The 17,598-nt window shown below is 48.7% G+C and overlaps 1 protein-coding gene across 3 annotated transcripts in view; it reads left to right on the top strand.

The window, feature by feature from the left end:
• The first annotated feature begins 5,173 nt into the window (after nt 1–5,173).
• SENP2 (SUMO specific peptidase 2) overlaps nt 5,174–17,598 on the top strand; it is a 25,839-nt gene continuing 13,414 nt past the window's right edge. For all 3 annotated transcript variants that reach the window (XR_006165578.1, XM_042795822.1, XM_042795816.1), the window contains exons 1-8: nt 5,174–5,326; nt 8,454–8,509; nt 10,058–10,182; nt 11,050–11,116; nt 11,654–11,732; nt 13,755–13,899; nt 14,823–14,926; nt 16,790–16,884. Coding sequence is in view for 2 of the 3 variants with exons in the window: in XM_042795822.1 (XP_042651756.1) it covers nt 5,226–5,326; nt 8,454–8,509; nt 10,058–10,182; nt 11,050–11,116; nt 11,654–11,732; nt 13,755–13,899; nt 14,823–14,926; nt 16,790–16,884 (772 nt within the window). In the remaining variant the exon portion in view is untranslated. The remainder of the gene's footprint in view (nt 5,327–8,453; nt 8,510–10,057; nt 10,183–11,049; nt 11,117–11,653; nt 11,733–13,754; nt 13,900–14,822; nt 14,927–16,789; nt 16,885–17,598) is intronic.

Genomic DNA, 17,598 nt, shown 5'->3' with positions numbered 1-17,598 from the left:
ACCCTTCCAGGGAGGGGGCACCCACAGCTGCTCTGGGCACCCTGGCCCAGCGCCTCACCCCCCGCACAGGGAAGAATTTCTGCCTTAGATCTAATTTAAATCTACCCTCTTTCGGTTTAAAACTGTTGCCCCTTGTCCTGTCAATACAGACCCTGGTAAAAAGTCTCTCTCCATCTTTCTATAAGCCCCATTTATATACTGAAAGGCTGCAATAAGGTCTCCCCAGAGCCTTTTCTTCTCCAGACTGAACCCCCTCTCTCAGCCTGTCCTCACAGGAGAGGTGTTCCAGCCCTTGGATCATTTTTGTGGCCCTCCTCTAGACCCGCCCTAACAGGTCCACGTCTGTCTTGCGCTGGGGGCCCCAGAGCTGAATGCACTAATTATCCTGGAATAAAATCCTCATTTACACACTCAACAAGTCACCTGCCACGCACTAAGAAGATGCAGATTGCCCTGGGCGTTTATCCCGAATTGCAGCTCATGCTCAGGCACGACTGGGGCTGCCTGCCCCAAAAGCTCACCCCAGCTCCCCTCCTGCAGCCCGAGCTTTCACAGAGCTCCCTGTGGCAGTGGAGATGCTCCACGGGATCCAGATGCGGGAGCGTGACTCGAATCATTACGAGTTTGCACCTCGGTACATCATATCATTACTGCGAGCAGAATCTTTGTGGTCCTCCTCTCTTTCCTGCCTCTGCTCACCACCACTCCAGGAGACCTTTTAACAGCTAGCTCACGGTTGCGACATCAATGCATCCTTCAGAAACTGGTTTTCTCCCAGTGAATAGGATTGGCTTTAACACGTGGCTCTGCATTTCTTCTGGGATTGTATGTGTCAGCGCCTGTGCCCTTCTGTGGAGAGCCGAGGTTAACCCTGCTCCCACGTCAGCTCTGTCAGCAGCATCCTCCTAACGTGGCCACGGCCGTGCTGAGCCTTCCCAGAAGCCTGCCAGCATCTTCCCTTTCCGGGGCTTTTGCGAGCCCTCCGAGGCTTCTAGCTTGGCAATTTGCATCCACGGAGTTCAGAGTCTGCTTAAAAAAAAACAAAACAAAACAAACAAACAAAAAAACCAACAAAAAGCTGGCTGTGTCTAGGGAGTTTAATGTGGCATCGCAAGGACATGAGTCATCATCACTGGTGTTGTTTTCTGCGCCACGATATTTTTGTTTGCCCTCAACCACAGATGGGTGACACAGCTTGCCGCATGACAGCAGCACCTGGCCCACTAGTGGCAGCCCCATCTTGTTAGGAAAAGGTAAATAAAGTCACGCTGTGCAGCCAAGGAACCATCCCGAGGGAGGTGGACACCACGCACACTGCTCGGGCCAGCTCCGTGCAGGGATCAGAGGGCCCATGAATCCAGCAGCCGCTGAAGAAATGCGATAAAGAGTGGTGGGTCCAGGAAGCAAAGTGGTCAAGTATAATTGCTCGCTTGCGCTAGAGAGGATCGGGGATAAAGGCTGGGAGCACCACAGTCAGGGGCCCTGGTGTCAGGGGGACCGCTTCTATCACCCACGGCAGCCGCCGGGCAGGCTGGAGGCCTCGGCTAAGCCCTCTGTCTTCACACCAAGATTTTCCAAGGTCTCGGTTTGCAACCCTTTTCCAAAACCAGTTCAGAGCGGAGAGGCCTCTGGGCTCTCTGAGAGGCCGGCAGCGGCAGCGTGCCCAAGCTGGGCATCCCCCCCAGGGCCCTCTTCCTGGGGGGGTGGGAGGTAGGGAAGCATTAGGGCAGGTTGGACTTCCCATCCTGACCTCAAAAGGAGGTCGGGAGACCTGGTTAGGGCGCTTCAGGTGCCCTCTGCCCTGCCTTGCCTTCCTTTAAGTCGCCGTCCCATCCCTCACCTTCCCCTTCTGCCTCCCTCCGGCAACGTGAGCCACTCACCCCCGAGGCGCGGCGGGATGGAAGCGACAAGGTCCTACGGCCACCACAGCACCAGCTGTGTTCAGTGGGCACCCACCGGGGACAGCACGCCGATCTCCCCTCGATGCGTGGGCCCCGGGGGCCAGGGTCCGGCTCGCTGGGCTCGGGCGGGGAGCGCGGCGTCTCAGGGCGCGGATCCTGCCTCGCTACGAGCAGCGTCACCCCAGGAGGAGGACGGTGGAGAGCCGAGAGCGGACGCCGCGCTGCCGGGGTTCGGCGGGTTGACGTGCCGCCTCCAGGCGAGCCCCCCTGAGGGACCCTTGCCCTGCGCTCCGGAGTCCTCCTCGGTCCCCCGAAGTGGTGGTGATGGCGGCGTCCCTTCCGGGCCGAACGACAAATGACATCCGCGGGGATGGAGGGATGCCTGGGAGGTGTCAGCGGGCAGGCGAAAAGACGCGTCAATTCAGATCTGCCTTCCTCAGCTCGCACGGGGGTTGAGTTCATGCTCTGCGACTTTACACCCTGAGTAAGACTGCCCAGGCTGGCGCTTGGGCCGGGGGGAGGACTCTGCCTCCCGGAGCGGCCGTTTTAGGGTGGGAAGCGGGGACAAACGGCGAGCTCCTCAAAGGAAAGTCATCTCTGCTCCCGCGGTGGGCTGTTAGGCACCGCGCTCGCGCGCGCACGAGGTTACCCGGCCAGGCATGCTGGAGGCACAGGCACTTGGGTGGAATCCGCCCCACCAGCTACCATCTCCACCACAAACAGAGGCTTAAACGGGCTGCTGGGCAGAGATGGGCTTGGAGCCGTTCCCGTCCCGAGCAGGAAACTGAAAGGGATAATACACAGCGAAGCCGTGAACTTAACCTTCAGCTATGTAAATTACAGGGAACGAAAAATGCGACCGATGTGAACCAGTATTATAAATGCACCTTAACTACAGGCACTGCACTGTAACGCGTAACCTTGCTGAATTGGGGCAGTGGAGAAGAGCGAGCAAGTGTCAGCCTCGGAGCGATCCGGGGTGAAAGAGAAGCTATTTTTTCCAACCGCTTTTGCTGTCACACGCGATCCCGCTTGATAGAGAGTGACTGTACAAAATGGGCTGCCCGGCTAAACACACTCGAGTCATAAGGCAGCGACGCTGAGAAATGGAATCGTATTTAGTGAGATGATACCCAGGGCAAAGAATCGCCAAGATTAGGCAACGAGCGATGTCACCCGTACATCATCCCGAAAACATGGAAAACAGATTTAAATGACAGATTAAGTATTTTCTGCTTAATGTACCCCAAATCAAGTATATACCTAGAATTACCAATCCAGCCCCCAAATTAATTATTCAGTGGAATTGTTATCCCCCTGATTTGATGTATATTCCTTTGGCGTCCAGGTATGTAGACAACATTGCTGTCACACTGAAGCTTATCTAAAGGTAAAGACTTTGGGTAACGCACGATTGCTGAGCCCAGATTCTGAAATTATCTGCACTATCAGATCAGAGATGGGAGACAGGTAACCCATGTGTATTTAAATGGCCGGTAACAGGATTCTGGTTTAGATGCACCAGATGTCATAATTTTGAGTCATCGCACAACGATGTACTGAGCAAGAAGCTCAAAGGCATAGTAAAGAATTAAGTCATGAAGTTAACCATCAGCTGCATAAATTACAGGGATTGAGAAATGTAACCGATGTAAAACTGCACTGTAAAGACACGCCAGGATTAACAACATACAGTCTCTCTCACATCTGTATTTGCCTTTAGGAAAAAAAAAAAAAAAAAGATTTTTGCCATATACATGAGCGAAAAAAAAAATGCTACAAGAAAAAAGATTGCTCAAGTGTGGTGGCATTAATTTAATGAAATTTTAACTTCTTCATGTATTTGGTTATTGAGGTTTTAGGGGTCTCAGGTCTTCATACCAAATGCCATGTAAAACAAAACAAAACCAAACCAAACAAACAAAAAAAAAAACAGATCATGTAATGTCATGTTAACTGTCCTGCGTCTGGGACAAACCCTTTGGGCTGCCCAGCTTTTACGGAGGTCGGAGGAGCAGCGGTTGCACTGACGCTGTGGGCACAGCCAGGTACTTTTCCGGCAGACACACAGCCATTCACACAGACGTTTTAAAAATAATTTAACGGCATTAAAACCTCTCTTCTTACACTGTCCTGGTGAGGGTAAGGAAGTGGTGTTATTGGGAGGCACAGGGGAGCTTGTTCGAAATAGCAAACGCAATTCTTCTGAGGTTTCTGCCGTTTTTCCTGAACCCTGCAGTGGGTCGTGCTGCCCAGGGGAGGAAATCGCAGCTGGGGGTGCTGCCTGCAGGCCCAGAAGACCCCTTCCCCAAAGGGCCAGCCAGCCTTCCTCCTTTTTTTCCTAGTTTGTGGGATGATGTCCGGCGGGTTCAGCACCCTGGCTTGTCTCTCCGCTGCTGCGGCCGTGGGTGGAAACAGGAGTGACACAGCCGAGCGTTGGCTTTGCGGGGCTAAAACTGAGGATAAAAAAAAAAAAAAAGCCACCCCTTTCCCTTCACGCGGGGATTCAAAACAAACCGCTGCACCCCCCCCCCCTCCAGCTCCCGGCTGCGAGATTCAGCGGGAACACGGGGGGAAAGAAAAAAAAAAAAAAAGGGGCGAAGGCGGCGGGGCAGGCCGTGCGTGGGGCTGCCGTGCCCTCTGCCGGGCTGCCCACGGCGCCCAGCCCGCGGCCAAAAGCGCCGCCGCGTAACCGCTCAGCTCCCGGTGGAACGCGGCGAGGCGGCCCGCGGTTGTCAGGGGCTACCGCGGTCGCAGCGGTGGAACCCCCCTCACCGCCCCCGGCCCGCCGCGCCAACGCCATGGCCCGCAGGTCGGCGGGAGCCGTTAAGCGCAAAAGCGCAAACCCTTGGTCGCTAAAGCGGGGCTGCGCTCGGTAAGACCCTCGGGGTTTGCGTGGGCGGGGAGAGGGCGGAGGGCGCCCGCCCTCTCCTCCTCCCTGAGGGGCGTGAAGCGCCGTGAGGGGCGTGAAGCGCCGTGAGGGGCGTGAAGCGCCGTGAGGGGCGTGAAGCGCCGTGAGGGGCGTGAAGCGCCGTGAGGGGCGTGAAGCGCCGTGAGGGGCGTGAAGCGCCGTGAGGGGAGCCCGCCCCGGCGGCGGCAGGGCGGCAGGGCGGCAGGGCGGCACTGCGTCTGCGCACACCCGCTGCCCCCCCCCCCCCCCGGGGAGGCGGGACCTTGTTCTTTCCCCCCCCCCCCCCCCCCAACGCCCCTCCCCACCCCGCCCCCTCCATCGGCGGGACGGCGGCTGGAGCCAATAGCCGGTTGGCCCCGTCCGCGCGGGGCCGGGCGCACTTCCTCCGCCGCCGCCGTTGGCGGCCGGGGCCTATGTACCAATGGCTGCTGGGGGCCCTCGGCGCCCTCCTCGCCGCCGCTCGCCGCCCCCCGCCGGCCCCGGCCCCGCCGCCGCGCAAGAGGCCGCCCCCCAGGTCAGCGAGCCGCTCCAGAGGGCCTCGCCCCGCCACCAGCGCCCCCCCACCCCGGGGTGGGGCCTGCGGGACCTCCCCCCCCCCCCCCCCCCCCACACACACCGGAGCCCGCCCGCCCGCCGCCTCAGCCGGCCGCTCCCCGCCCTGAGGGGGGGGGGGTGGGGGGGGTGGAGGCCGATTTCCCCCTCAGGGTGTACCCCTCGCTGCGGCTGCCCCGCCGCCGGGGCTCCCCGGAGGTTCCCCCGCTTTTCCCCACCCTGGCACGGCAGCGGGGGAAGCGAACCGGGGCTGCTTCTCTCCCCGCCCGGCCGCAGCTCGGGCCGCTGTCGGGTCACCCCGCGCCCACGGTCACTGTTGCGACTCTGAGATGATTGTGGGTCCCAGATGCGCTCGAGAAGTACGCTGGCAAACCTCATCCCCCCCCCCCGCCCCCCCAACCGCTTTCCATCCGCACAGCGGGGGTTTGAAAAATAAGGGGTGGAGGCTTGCAGTGCATATATTGAAGGAGCAGAGAACAGTATATGTACCTATAGGGATGTATTGGATGGAGAAAAGTCGTGGCACGGGGTTGTGGTGTGTACGTGGAGTGGAAAAAAGGGGGATGCCCTCCCAGGCGTTAACTGATGCCCCAGAGCTCCCGGTGACAGATGGCCAAGCCGCCTCCGTGCCTGCTTCTTCCATCTCCCTGAAGAGAGAGAGCGATGTATGGATTACACGTTATGTTTTGGGGACTGTGGTTGCTCCCTCTGGGAGAAACTCTTGCTCCTGGAGGCTCTGCTTAGTGTCTCGTGTTCCAGAGTGAATGGGAATAAGCCAGCGTCTTCTGGAAAGGGCCAGTTGTTGCACAAGTAGTGGTTCGCAGCTGCTGAGCAGAGCACAATCCCATGCTGAACGCAGCGTCTTTGTAGATGCTGCTGGCTGTCACGTCGTGGTCTGACCAGGAGACCCGGTTTTGCTGAGAGATCGCTGGCGATGACGGGCGAAGCAACTGGGGGTGAAATTCAAGTGAAACTGCGTTAGGGGACTTCAGAGGCTGCCCTGTGGAAATTTTTCCAACAGTGGTCTTTCAGCTATGCTGTGAAACGGCAAAGATGCTGCCAGCTCCCCTGTGTGAGTCTCTTCAAAGAAATCTAAACCACGGGGTGGTGGTTGTTGATGCCACTTGAGGTTTTCCCATGGTAGAAAGATGAAAAATTACAGGCAGAGGTGGTGAAACTGTTGAGGAAAGTCGATAAGCATTAGCTGCTGTTGGACTGCACCACTGAGGCACAGCGTGAAATTATTTTTGGGGTGTGTGTGTGTGTGTTAACCTGTGAAGACTTGAATTTTTTACAAATTTATGTTATGAATCTTAATGGACTGTCCTCAACACTGGTGGGGGAGGAAGTTTTGAGTAGTACAGAGCCTGAGTGTATATGGGTGTATCCAGAGTTACTGAGTTTTCCTAATACCTTATATTTTTTTCCTGTAGTTGCTAAGGAGGCAAGTAAAATGCTGGGCATAAATAGGTGCTGTCTCCTCTAGAGCGTGGAGGAGGACATGAATGCATCTTTACATGGAGAGCAGTCTCCAATTACGCTTTTATTTTCTGTCCCATTTTTTCAGCATGTTTCAAATATTACTGCTTACCTGTTTCTCCCAGGCTCTTGGCAAAACCCCAGTTGCAGTGACACAGTTTAACCTTTTCACAGGGTTGTGCATTCACCTCGGAGACAGAGGTAGCTGAGCACAGATTTGTTTTTTTCTTTGCCTTTTGCCCATCCGTGTTCCCTGGCCATGCCTACTTCAGAACGTCAAAGATTTCCCAACTTATTTCTGAATTACCAAGAGCGAATTCATCTTTTCTTGTGAACAAATTAACCCTGAACCTCCAAGTGCTTGATAAAGTAAAAAAGGACAAAATGACACTCTCACAGGTATTGGGTGCTCTGCTAAAGCTGAAGAAAGAGGCACTTCGGTTCCAAAACGGTTATTGTAACCGCAGTCAGGTATTTAAACTGTGCTTATCTCAGAACGTAGCCTGGAGGAGGTTGAATTGTGCTTTATCCCTGCAGAAGACTGATGCTGCAAAGTTTTCACAGAAGAGCAGCTCAGAACGAGTTAGCTCTTGCTAAAAACTGAGCAGCAGGATACAAATATTTTGCCTTCTTCAGTTTTACCTTCTGAAATAGCAAATATGCTGAGTAAGAATACATTTTTATAGGAATAGACTTGCATTTAACAGCTACCCCGCAATATTTTCTGCCTGACTTGGATAGCATAGTAATAGCAAATATTCTTTATATTGTGTGAAAGGTACCGTTAAAGATACCAGTTACTTTTTGTGCTCCTGATGCAAACTGATGATAGTCCAGAAGCAGTGATACCAGCAGTCTTTGAGAGCATAACAGTTTAAAAGAAATTATTTTGTATAAGAAAGGCCAAAGAATTCTTCAAAGAACCCTTGCTGTCTGTTATGGCATTTTTGGAGGCAAATAGAAAAAAATAATTAGGAACAACCTTGGCATTCTGTTCCCAAAGTAAAAATTTTTGCGAGACTTTACCATTGTATTAACTGATATAATACTTGGTCTTATGCTTCGTAAGAAAGGGTGCAGCTAAGAATTATTTCAAGAACTAGTTCACGAGCGCTGATTTAGCAGTAAGTTATTTAAGTGGGTGTATGCGTGAGTTGCTTTCCCACCTTTTATTTCCTGTCCTACTTAGACTTTTCTTTGCAACTCAGACTAGTGATTTACAAACTTAGGTGGTTTATTAATCTGTGGAATGCTGCTTTCCTTGAGGAAAGAGGAAAACTGTACGTATTAATTATTTTTTTTTTGGTGATGGCACCAAATGTAAAACGTTGGGAAGCATTAACAGAATGAGGAAAAGAGGCCTGATGTGCTTTAGTGGGATAATTAGCTCTCTGCGAGCAGCCTGTTGACTGGGAGGGGTGGGGGGTGTTGATGAGAGGTGCGCAGCAGTAGTGGTTGGGGGTGTGTGTATGTGTGTGTCTGAGATGGAACGGGGAGACTTTCGGGATACGAGAACTAACTTTGGAAGTTTGAGCCCTGTGAAGGGAAGTCTGCCTGTTCGCAGTTTACCTGTGGGTGCAAAACACTCTTCTTTGTGTTTTTTTCCCCAGCATCCAGCCACCTGTGGAAGATCCTGACCAGACCCGAACAAAAAAGCAAAAATCAGGTATTGCACGTTACAGAAGTATTTAATGTGCCTGATTTTTCTTAGGTTTCATGTACCTTAGAAAATTCTGGCTTTTGTGCTTCAGCATTGTCACTGAAATTGTGGCTTTTCAAGCCATTCTTTCCTTGTGGCCCTCTGCAGAGCCAGTGGCTTTAGGGTGTGTCATAGGGCCTAGCCCTCTGTATGATGTTATCTGCTTTGACTGTGGCAGGGCACAGGACTTTTACCGCCAGCAGGAGATATCCCAGGTCTCTCTGGCATTGAGCCCATGCATGTCAGCAGAAAGAGTATTTTAAATCAAAGCTGTCTGCTCCCTCCTGTCTCTATTCACAGGGTACCTCTGTCAGTTCAAAATACCTGTATGTCGAGAAATCACATAGAATCTGGGGTGTGAAGGGAGGTAACTTCAATTTGATGGCTGGCAGAGAAAAACGGTATTTCTGTGAGCTAATGAGTTTGGTGACGGAGGGGAAAAAAAAGCTGAATTGAAAACAGAAGAGTCAGTTTAGTCTGAATCTGACAGTTTTGGCTTGTGCGTTTTGCAAAGATGGAGATGCACCAGTGGCCAGACATAGGAGAGAGCAGCAGGGTAGAGAAGTGCTCTCTTCAGTGAGGCTTTCTCCGATACCCCCTCCACACAGTGTGTAAGGGTAGAATTATGCAGCTGCCTGCAGCCGTGTCAGTGCCTCTGGATGCCAGCTGCGTTGGCCATGATTTGAGATGGACGTTTCTAAGGGGAGATGTGGAGCTCCCTAGTTTACTGCTTGGCAAATGATACCTCCCCTTAGTTAATGGTTGGTGCTGCTGAACTGTTAGCATGCTTTTTGGGCTTAAGAGCATAAAACAATTGAAAAATACATTAAATTGATATCTTGCTCCCCTGTCCCTCCTCCTTTTAGCAACATGACCAACTCTTGGTAGAAACGGTTCACACGTCTTAGTAAGGAGGCCAAATCTGCTCCTAAGAGCGTAGTACCATCTATGCCCTCGTCTGCTAAAACGCCATTCTCTTATCATCAAACAAATGCTGTTGTCTAATATGATTTGGTCTCTAACATAGCCCCTTACTAGGCAGCCCTGGCTTGTTGATGTTTGGAAATGCTCTCTGAGGGATTGCATGTCTCTGCTGCTTTAACACTGAAAAGAACAGGCTCACGTAGCTCTAGACCTCAGTGAATGGCTTCTCTCAACTAGACGAGGGTGACTCCTAATAAACTGCAAGAGTACATGCCTGTGTGGAGGGGATGAGGAGGATAATTTGCACCCTGTGCTGCCTCTCCAGAAGCAGGGAATGTTCCCAAAAGCAGGGTGGTTTTGCAGATCTGGCTGGCAGACTCATGAGTTAGTCTTTGAGCTTCGGCTCTGAAGCACCGCTCAATGAGCCAACTAATACAAAAATCACCCCCAACTGCTGTTAGCAGAAGGGTGTGTAACTTGAAATGAGTTAGCCTGCTTTAGGTGGGATTAAGGAGATGGGCTGTAATGCAAATAGAAATCCTAATTCCCTTTTAAATCATGTTCTTATACGGTCTGTCTTTGTTTTTTTAGATTACGCCATCTCTGGGCGTAAAGAGAAAGCTTCTGCTGAGGTGAAGTTGCCAGCCAAGGCAACAAGTGAACGCCAGAAGGCTTCAGTCAGCCATGCCGCTCCAATCGCAGAGCCTGCAGAAGAGGTGAGCAAGGATTTTGAGACTAGGTGGGATCTGTGCAAGATGAAAGAGGAAGCAGCTCTCCCTAAAGCATCTTGAAGTTGGGCCTGCTCTGAGCCTGTACAGCGGGAGGTGGACCTTTGCCATTTCTAGCAGGCAGCTCCTGTGTGCTGGGTTTGCCTTACTCCAAGTTTGCGTGGTCTGCAGTAGCACTTGAAGCCGAGGAAGGAGCAAAATGTTTGTTGTCTTCCAGATACTTTTCAATTGTTCAAGTTTGTAGCTTTAGTGTGTTTGTAAACTGTTACTCTTTTTCTCAATCAAGCTTGTAGTCAGGGAGTCAAAACACATTACCTTGCAAGAAGAACTGTATAATTCCTCTGGATAAACCTCCTTCTGCTAGGTTTAGTATCCGCCAGTCCAGGAGAGGATTCCTGTAGAATTTTGGCTCTGTAAAAATGAGTCATGAACTGTTCGACTCCCTAGTTTGGTTTGAAGTTGTAGTGTTATTTTTCTTATTGCCCCATATGATAAGAGGAGTAAGAAACTGTCGTGCTCTATTATTTGTTCCTGAGAACATTCCTCTTATTTGTACAAAATACATTTTTCAAGGGCTGAACTATCATCCCTTGGAATGTTTAGGAGCTGACTGAGGAAAACCCAGTGATAAGCCTGTATTGTTTTAATCACTGCACATATGAGAGCCTGTAATAAAAAAAAATTAAAGTGTACTTGTCAGAAATCCTGCAAAGATTTGCACTGTGGTGCAATCTGAAGCAGCAAGTCAAGGTCCTTGAGTCATAATAGAGCTGACGAAATTTCAGGAAATTTGTGTTTGCTTGGATTCACATTCAGGTTATACTCACATTGTTACTTTTTTTGTTTTTATTTAAGACTCAATACACTTCTAACCTTTCATCTAAAAGACCAAGAGGTTCCGCGATAGAAATGCTACAAATTGGTAAGGCAGAAATCAAGTTATTAACTAGTTTCTTTTTCACCCCACTGTGTGTACTGTGCAACTTTACCCTTAGGCTTACATCCAGATTATTGCAGGCACAATACCTAGGTAGCATCTAGGAATACTTGAGTTAGAACTCTGTTCCTTCCCTGCATCTTGTCATTGCTTCTGGATTGGGGTCGGGCATTTATCCTGTCATCTCAACACAAGAGCTGCCTTCGATGCAGTCCTTCAGTTCTGCTATGTCCACTATTGGCTTGCCAGAAGTAAATTGTTTTAAATGGTAATTTTAGGTAGTAGATCCTGATAACCCCTTTTTATTTCAGGTTTAGGCTGGCAATACCTTGTGTGCACGGCTTTCTGTAGTTGCCAATATGAAAATCTGAAAATATCCTAAAGTAACATAACACAAGTAATATTATGATGTAAGAGAGAAAATGAAAATAATTTCTCTTTGGTGAAGCTCTTTACTGTAAACTCATAAAACTCTTCAGTTTCCTTTTATAGTTACTGATGGCTTACGCTCTTCTCTCATAGATAAGATGACTTGTGGAACCAGTACTTGCTTGAATAAGGAAACACTATCCCTTCCTCACAAGAAAATTCCATGTCAGAGGTAAAAATCCTTCCATTTTCTTTGGCTTCTCTGAAGAGTTTGCTGTCTCATGTTCATGCTTGAACTTCCTCTGTGTTCCCTAACATTTGTATTTCTGTCCACACAGCGGTATTTTTCCAAGGTATTCTGGAATTCCTCCAGGCTGCTATACTAAGGGAGGTCTCCAGCTGTTTGGCTTTTTTCCTCCAACTGACTTTAAACTTTTTCTTTAAATCCAGATATTTCATAAACACGGAAGATTAAATAAAGATTAAAGGTCTGTGGTAGGAGGAAGTGTTGAACTTGAGAAGAGACTGAGGTCAGGAATGCTTGTGAAAAGGTCCTAAATAGTTATTTTGACAGGAAAAAATAAGTTATTATTTAAAACAAACAAACAAACAAAACAACAACAACAAAAAAGAAAAACAACAAAAACCTTCCCTCAAAAAAACCTCTATGCTCTTTGGCATAAAATATTTGATAAAAGGACTGGCCTTTACATTGCATTTGCTTTGAATTATTGCTTAGGGGATGCTGAGGCACTGTTTGTACACTTACCTCAGAGTCAGGAATAATTGGAAGAAGGAAGGAATGGGTCATGATGTGATTTGATGCTACTATTTGCCTTCCAGTCTCAAAATTGGATTGGTCTTCTCGTGCGTACCGCAGCTTGGAGGTACCGTGGTGGCAGAGTTACAGAGCCCAGTTGGAGGCCAGTCACTAGTGGTGTACCCCAGGGATCAGTACTGGGGCCAGCACTCTTTAACCTCTTCATTAATGACCTGGATGAGGGGGCAGAGCCCACCCTCAGCGAGTTCACAGGTGATACAGAGCTGGGAGGAGTGGCTGATGCACCCGATGGCCGTGCTGCCCATCCAGAGGGACCTGGGCAGGCTGGAGAACTGGGCATGGTTCAGGAAGTTCAACGAGCAGAATTACAAAGCCCTGCACATGAGAAGGAACAATTCCATGCAGCAGGACATACTGGGGGCTGAGCAGCTGGAAAGCAGAGGAGGAGGTCCTGGTGGATAACAAGCTGACCATGAACCGGTGATACATCCTCATGGCAAAGGCCAACAGCATCCTGGGCTGTGTTAGGAACAGCGTTGCCAGCTGGTCGAGTTTGGTCATCCTTCCTTTCTACTTGGGCCACCTTTGGCGTGCTGTGTCCAGTGCTGGGCTCCCCTGCACAAGGAAGATGTGGACTTACTGGAGCGAGTCCAGTAACGAAAGAGCCACAAAGATGATTGAGGGAGCGGAACACCTTTCATCGAGGAGAGGCTGAGAGAGCTGGGACTCTTCAGCCTGGAGGAGAGAAGGCTGAGAGGGTTCTCATCAATGTATATAGTCATCTAAGGGGAGGGAATGAAGAGGAGGGAGCTAGACTTTTCTCAGTGGTGCCCACTGACAGGACAAGAGGCAATGGACGCAAACTGAAAACCAGAAAACTCCATGTGAACATCAGGAAACACTTTTTTACTCCGAGGGTGGCCAGATAGTTGGCACAGGTTGCCCAGAGAGGTTGTGGAATCTCTGTCCTTGAAGATGCTTGAAAACCAGAGGGGACAGAGTCCTGGGCAACCTGCTGTGGGTGACCTTGCTTGAGCAGGGATTGGGCCCAGCTGATCTCCAGAGATGTCTGCCAGAATGATTTTGGGAGGAAAGCAGCGGCTACACTTTGGAGCCAGCGCACTAGCTTTTAGAAGAGCCGGGGGTCGGTGCGAATAGCACACCTGCATGGTTCTTCAGCCTTCTGTATTGACTCAGGGCTTGGGCTGCCGTGGCTGTAACATGTGCCTCTGAATGCAGTTGCGATGTGCAAATCGAACAACAGTGTGTATTCAAGGCAGTTGCTCTGATTTTTCACTTCTACTTCTCCGCACTTTCCCATTAGCCAGTTGAAGACAGCAGATCTTCACCTGACAGGGCTAAATACCTCATGTCCGTCTCCATCGTCGTCGGTGTACATGCTTTACAAAAGGGTGGTGAAGGTGCATATTTGAATGTTCTCAACATTATTTCTTTTGCTGTTGATGTTTGTAGCACAAGCAGGAATGGCAAATGCCACGTCAAACCTGCTTCAGACAGCATCTTAACACAGAGGCCACCCATTAAAGAGCGCGCTGTGCCAGAACCCACGCCTGCAGAAGCCGGCAAAATGGGGAGGCTCTTCTGTACTGCTGAAGAGGTATGCTGGGGGAAAAGGGCATCTTTTGAAACGAAACAACTTAGCAGTTATAACAAAACCGTACGTAAACACTGAAGTGGCAGTTTGTGACAGCACAGGGAGTGTAGTTGATGAAGTTGGAGGAATGCTTCTGGAAAATCAGCAGACAACATTTTCTTTGCCTTTACATTTATCAAGTCTTGGAACAGAGCAGTACTTTGTTGCCAAAAGATTGAATTTTGAACCATTTTCGTGGAAATGGTGTACTGGGGGAGGACCCTCCAGCCAGTTTCGCTTGTAAGTGGAGCTGTACTGCCTTCTCACTAAGTGTCTGTTTCTTGCGGAGTTGTTTCACTATTTTGTCCTTAACCTAGCTCAACTGTGATCTTTACATAGCAACTTTAAAAGGGTAATGTAGGCAAAGCAACCACTCAGTTGCTGATAATCCTTCATTACAGGACTATTTGAGAGGTCTTTCCCTGTCCTTTCTGTCCAATATCTGAAGCAGCAACAATTGGGAAATTCCCGATAAACCTAGCTTACATGGGAGAAGGACTTACACCGAAGTACTGGGAGAAGCAGGCCATGGCAAGCTGTGGAGTCTGGTTAAGATACGCTGGGGACTCACAGCACCCAATCATTATGTATATTGACAGGAATGCATATTAGGCTGAATTATTATGCAAGAGTTGCAGACCAGAGCTGAAGAGGCCCCCATTTGAGGAAACGGTTGCAGAAGGAATTTCGAGGTTTATAGTGGAATACGAGTTCCTAGAGCAGGGCTAACACAGAATGAAGGTGTGGGAGTTCCTGCTAAAGTAAACTTGAACAATATGCCAGTATTTTGGAAACAGCCCGTGCAGTCTGTGCTATGTCCAGATTACAAACATTTGCTTCGTATGCAGTGGTTCTAATCTGTTTGGTTTTTCCCTCCATTCTACTAGGATGTTCAGCGAGGAGAAAAGGCGAAATACAAACAGCTCTTGCAACTGGTGAAGGAGAAGCATCCGAGAAGCTGCCCTAATCCACAGCTGACAAGCTTCTGCAAGTAATTATAGGAAAAATAACCAGTAGCTTTTTTTGTGGTAACTTTGTAGCTGTTGTACCTAGAAGTGGAGGGGAATTAGTCTTTCTGGGCAGTGTCCCTGGGCAGGGGTTGGGCAAACTAATTTTTAAAAGACTAACACCCCCCCTGCAGCTCCCTGCAATGAAGCAGGAATATTATCTGAAAGTACATTCTAATGGTGAAGATTCCTTTGTTGATCGGGATGTGTTTCTCTTTCTGATACTTCTTTCTTGCCTCTGTGTTAGTATCTAGTAGTATCTAGTTCTAGTGCTTGGCAGCCTAGCTTCTAGTATAAAAAACCACAGCGCTGGTTATTCTGCAGCACCACCAAAAAGGATTTATCTTTCTCTTGTTTGCAACTGATGAGTTTTTCCTTGGTCAGGAGTCCTGTTTTATCTGAGAATGTGAAAGTTACGGTAAACACAGAGAATGCCAGAATTTTCTCTGTTCCTTTCCACCTCCCCCAGTTCTTCTGGCACAAATTATCGGAGCTCTTCTCTTTGCAGTACACTAAGTTGACAAAATTGCACTCGTGTGTAGAATTCCAGTTCCAAAAACAACCTGCAAAGGGGAACTTGTGTGTAATTCTGATTCATATATTACCAGTGATGAGCATATTCGATACCTCACGTCAGGAGATGGCGTGAAGTTAACGACACAAGTGAAAAACACAAAAATAATAGAAGCCATTATCTTAGTGGAATAATTACACTTCAAAGCTGTGCAGAAGGGGCCTAATTCTTGCAGAATGGTGATGCCAAGATGGTGCTGAAGTTCCAGCATGCCGTTCTACACAGTAAGACGGTAGAAAATGCCATTGCTTTCTTGCAGTTTCCTTAAAATGGTGTGAAACGTGGGTTGTTACCAAGTCTTAGAAAGATCCCTATCTCTGCTTGGTAATTCACAGCTAGAAAACATGTAAACACATGACTTCAGAACAGTGTACCATGTTTAAACATTCTGGGGCATGAAAATTATATGGAAAACAGCATCTCATGTAATTTTAGGTGCCCTGGCAATAGCGTTTTAGGGTGGGTCAGGACTCTGCTTCTGGCATCTAGTCTTCCAGTCATTGATTATTGTGGTTTGGCTCATATCTCAGAGCAGACCTGGAGCATGGGAAACAGTTTCCTTTCAGGTGAAACTAAACCAGAGAGTGTTCCTGTGGAGTGTGTCTCATGTACTCCAGCTGCTAATAAGCATCTAGTCCCCGAGGTCAGAGTAGAGCAGGTCTGAAGTAAAACATCCCAGAAGTATGTGTGTTGTGGACATTGCATTCTCAGCATCAGCATAATCTTGAATGGATAGAATGAATAGAATTGGTCAAGGATGGTTGTAATGAATGCTGTCTTGTCCCATAAAATAAAGTGGTCTCCTCAGATGAATCCAGATATTTGTAGGATGTGCAACGAATACTTTTTAAGGAAAAAAAAACCAAACCAAACACAAACAAACAAACAAAAAGAAAAACACCAAAAAGCCCCTGGCTTGCTGGTGCAATGGTAAAGCAATAAAATTTCGTGATTGATTAGTCTCTTTTGAAATTCTGAAGAGTCAGAAAATTTGACTCCTATATCTTCAATACGCCCGAGTTGAAAGTAGCTGAGCTTCTGAATGTAAACTGCCTCCACCTGGAAATGCCCTTTGCATTTTATCCTGAAACCAGTGCAGGAGATGGGATGTTTCTATCAAGGGATTAAACAGCCTAGTTTTACTATACATATTTCTATTGCTTTAACTATGGCTTCTGACTGCATCATTTCTAGTGAATTGGTATGCACTGATAACAAATACCATACATATAAAAGCTGTGATTCTTCTCTGGTGTTTTTTGCTGCACCAAAGTGTTCAAGCCCACTCCAAGGAACCAGTGAGGACTGTGAGTCACCTGGAAGAACAGAAACGTGGAGAAGTCCATCCATGTATGAGACTAAGGACTGGTGAGTATCCCTGTGATTCATATCTGTTCCACTTTGTAGGTAGACTTCAAATCAAAATAGGGCATTTCCTTAAGTCTCTAAGGTATAGATTATGCTAAAAAGATTTGTCAGTGCTAGTGTATCATTAATCTGTGTCTATTTATAAGGAAATCTAAATCAGCCAGCATGCTCATGCTGGTATAACTGAAGCGAGCTCTTGGAATGAGATGATCTGTCTCTGGAAAGAAAGGGGGGAAGAAAACCCAGAGTGGGTACCGCTTCCCCACACCATGGCTAAGTAACGGCTGAAATGGCTTTGTAAGGTTTTTGTTGAACTGAAATAATTTGTTTAAAATTGTACTTGAGAGACATTACTGTACAGGTGATGTTTGTAGCTGCAGATGTAACTGTACTGTATGGGAGAACATTGTAGTATCTGGCTCTTGGTACTAGGGGAGGGTGATACATCACCGTGCACCCTTAGGCACCTGTTACTTAACTCAGAGTTGCCATTGTGTGTTACTCTTTCATCCCTTTTTAATGCTATACATGACTCTATATGATAGCAGAGCTTCAAAACGAAGTAAGCTAACTGCACAGTACCACTGCTGAGAGCAGGTTAACCTCTTTTGGAGATCACCTTCAGTGAGTTGAAGATACCTAACTACTGGAGGTGACCTTAGCTGTCTTCTCAATAGCAGGCTAGTTAAACTGGTTTGCTGGCAAGCTATTTTC

The sequence above is a fragment of the Tyto alba genome, unplaced genomic scaffold (assembly GCF_018691265.1).
Source record: "Tyto alba isolate M040663 unplaced genomic scaffold, T.alba_DEE_v4.0 Super-Scaffold_10, whole genome shotgun sequence".
NCBI lineage: Eukaryota > Metazoa > Chordata > Aves > Strigiformes > Tytonidae > Tyto > Tyto alba.
The sequence above is the reverse complement of the archived record's forward strand: the minus strand, read 5'-3'. Positions and strand labels throughout refer to the sequence as shown.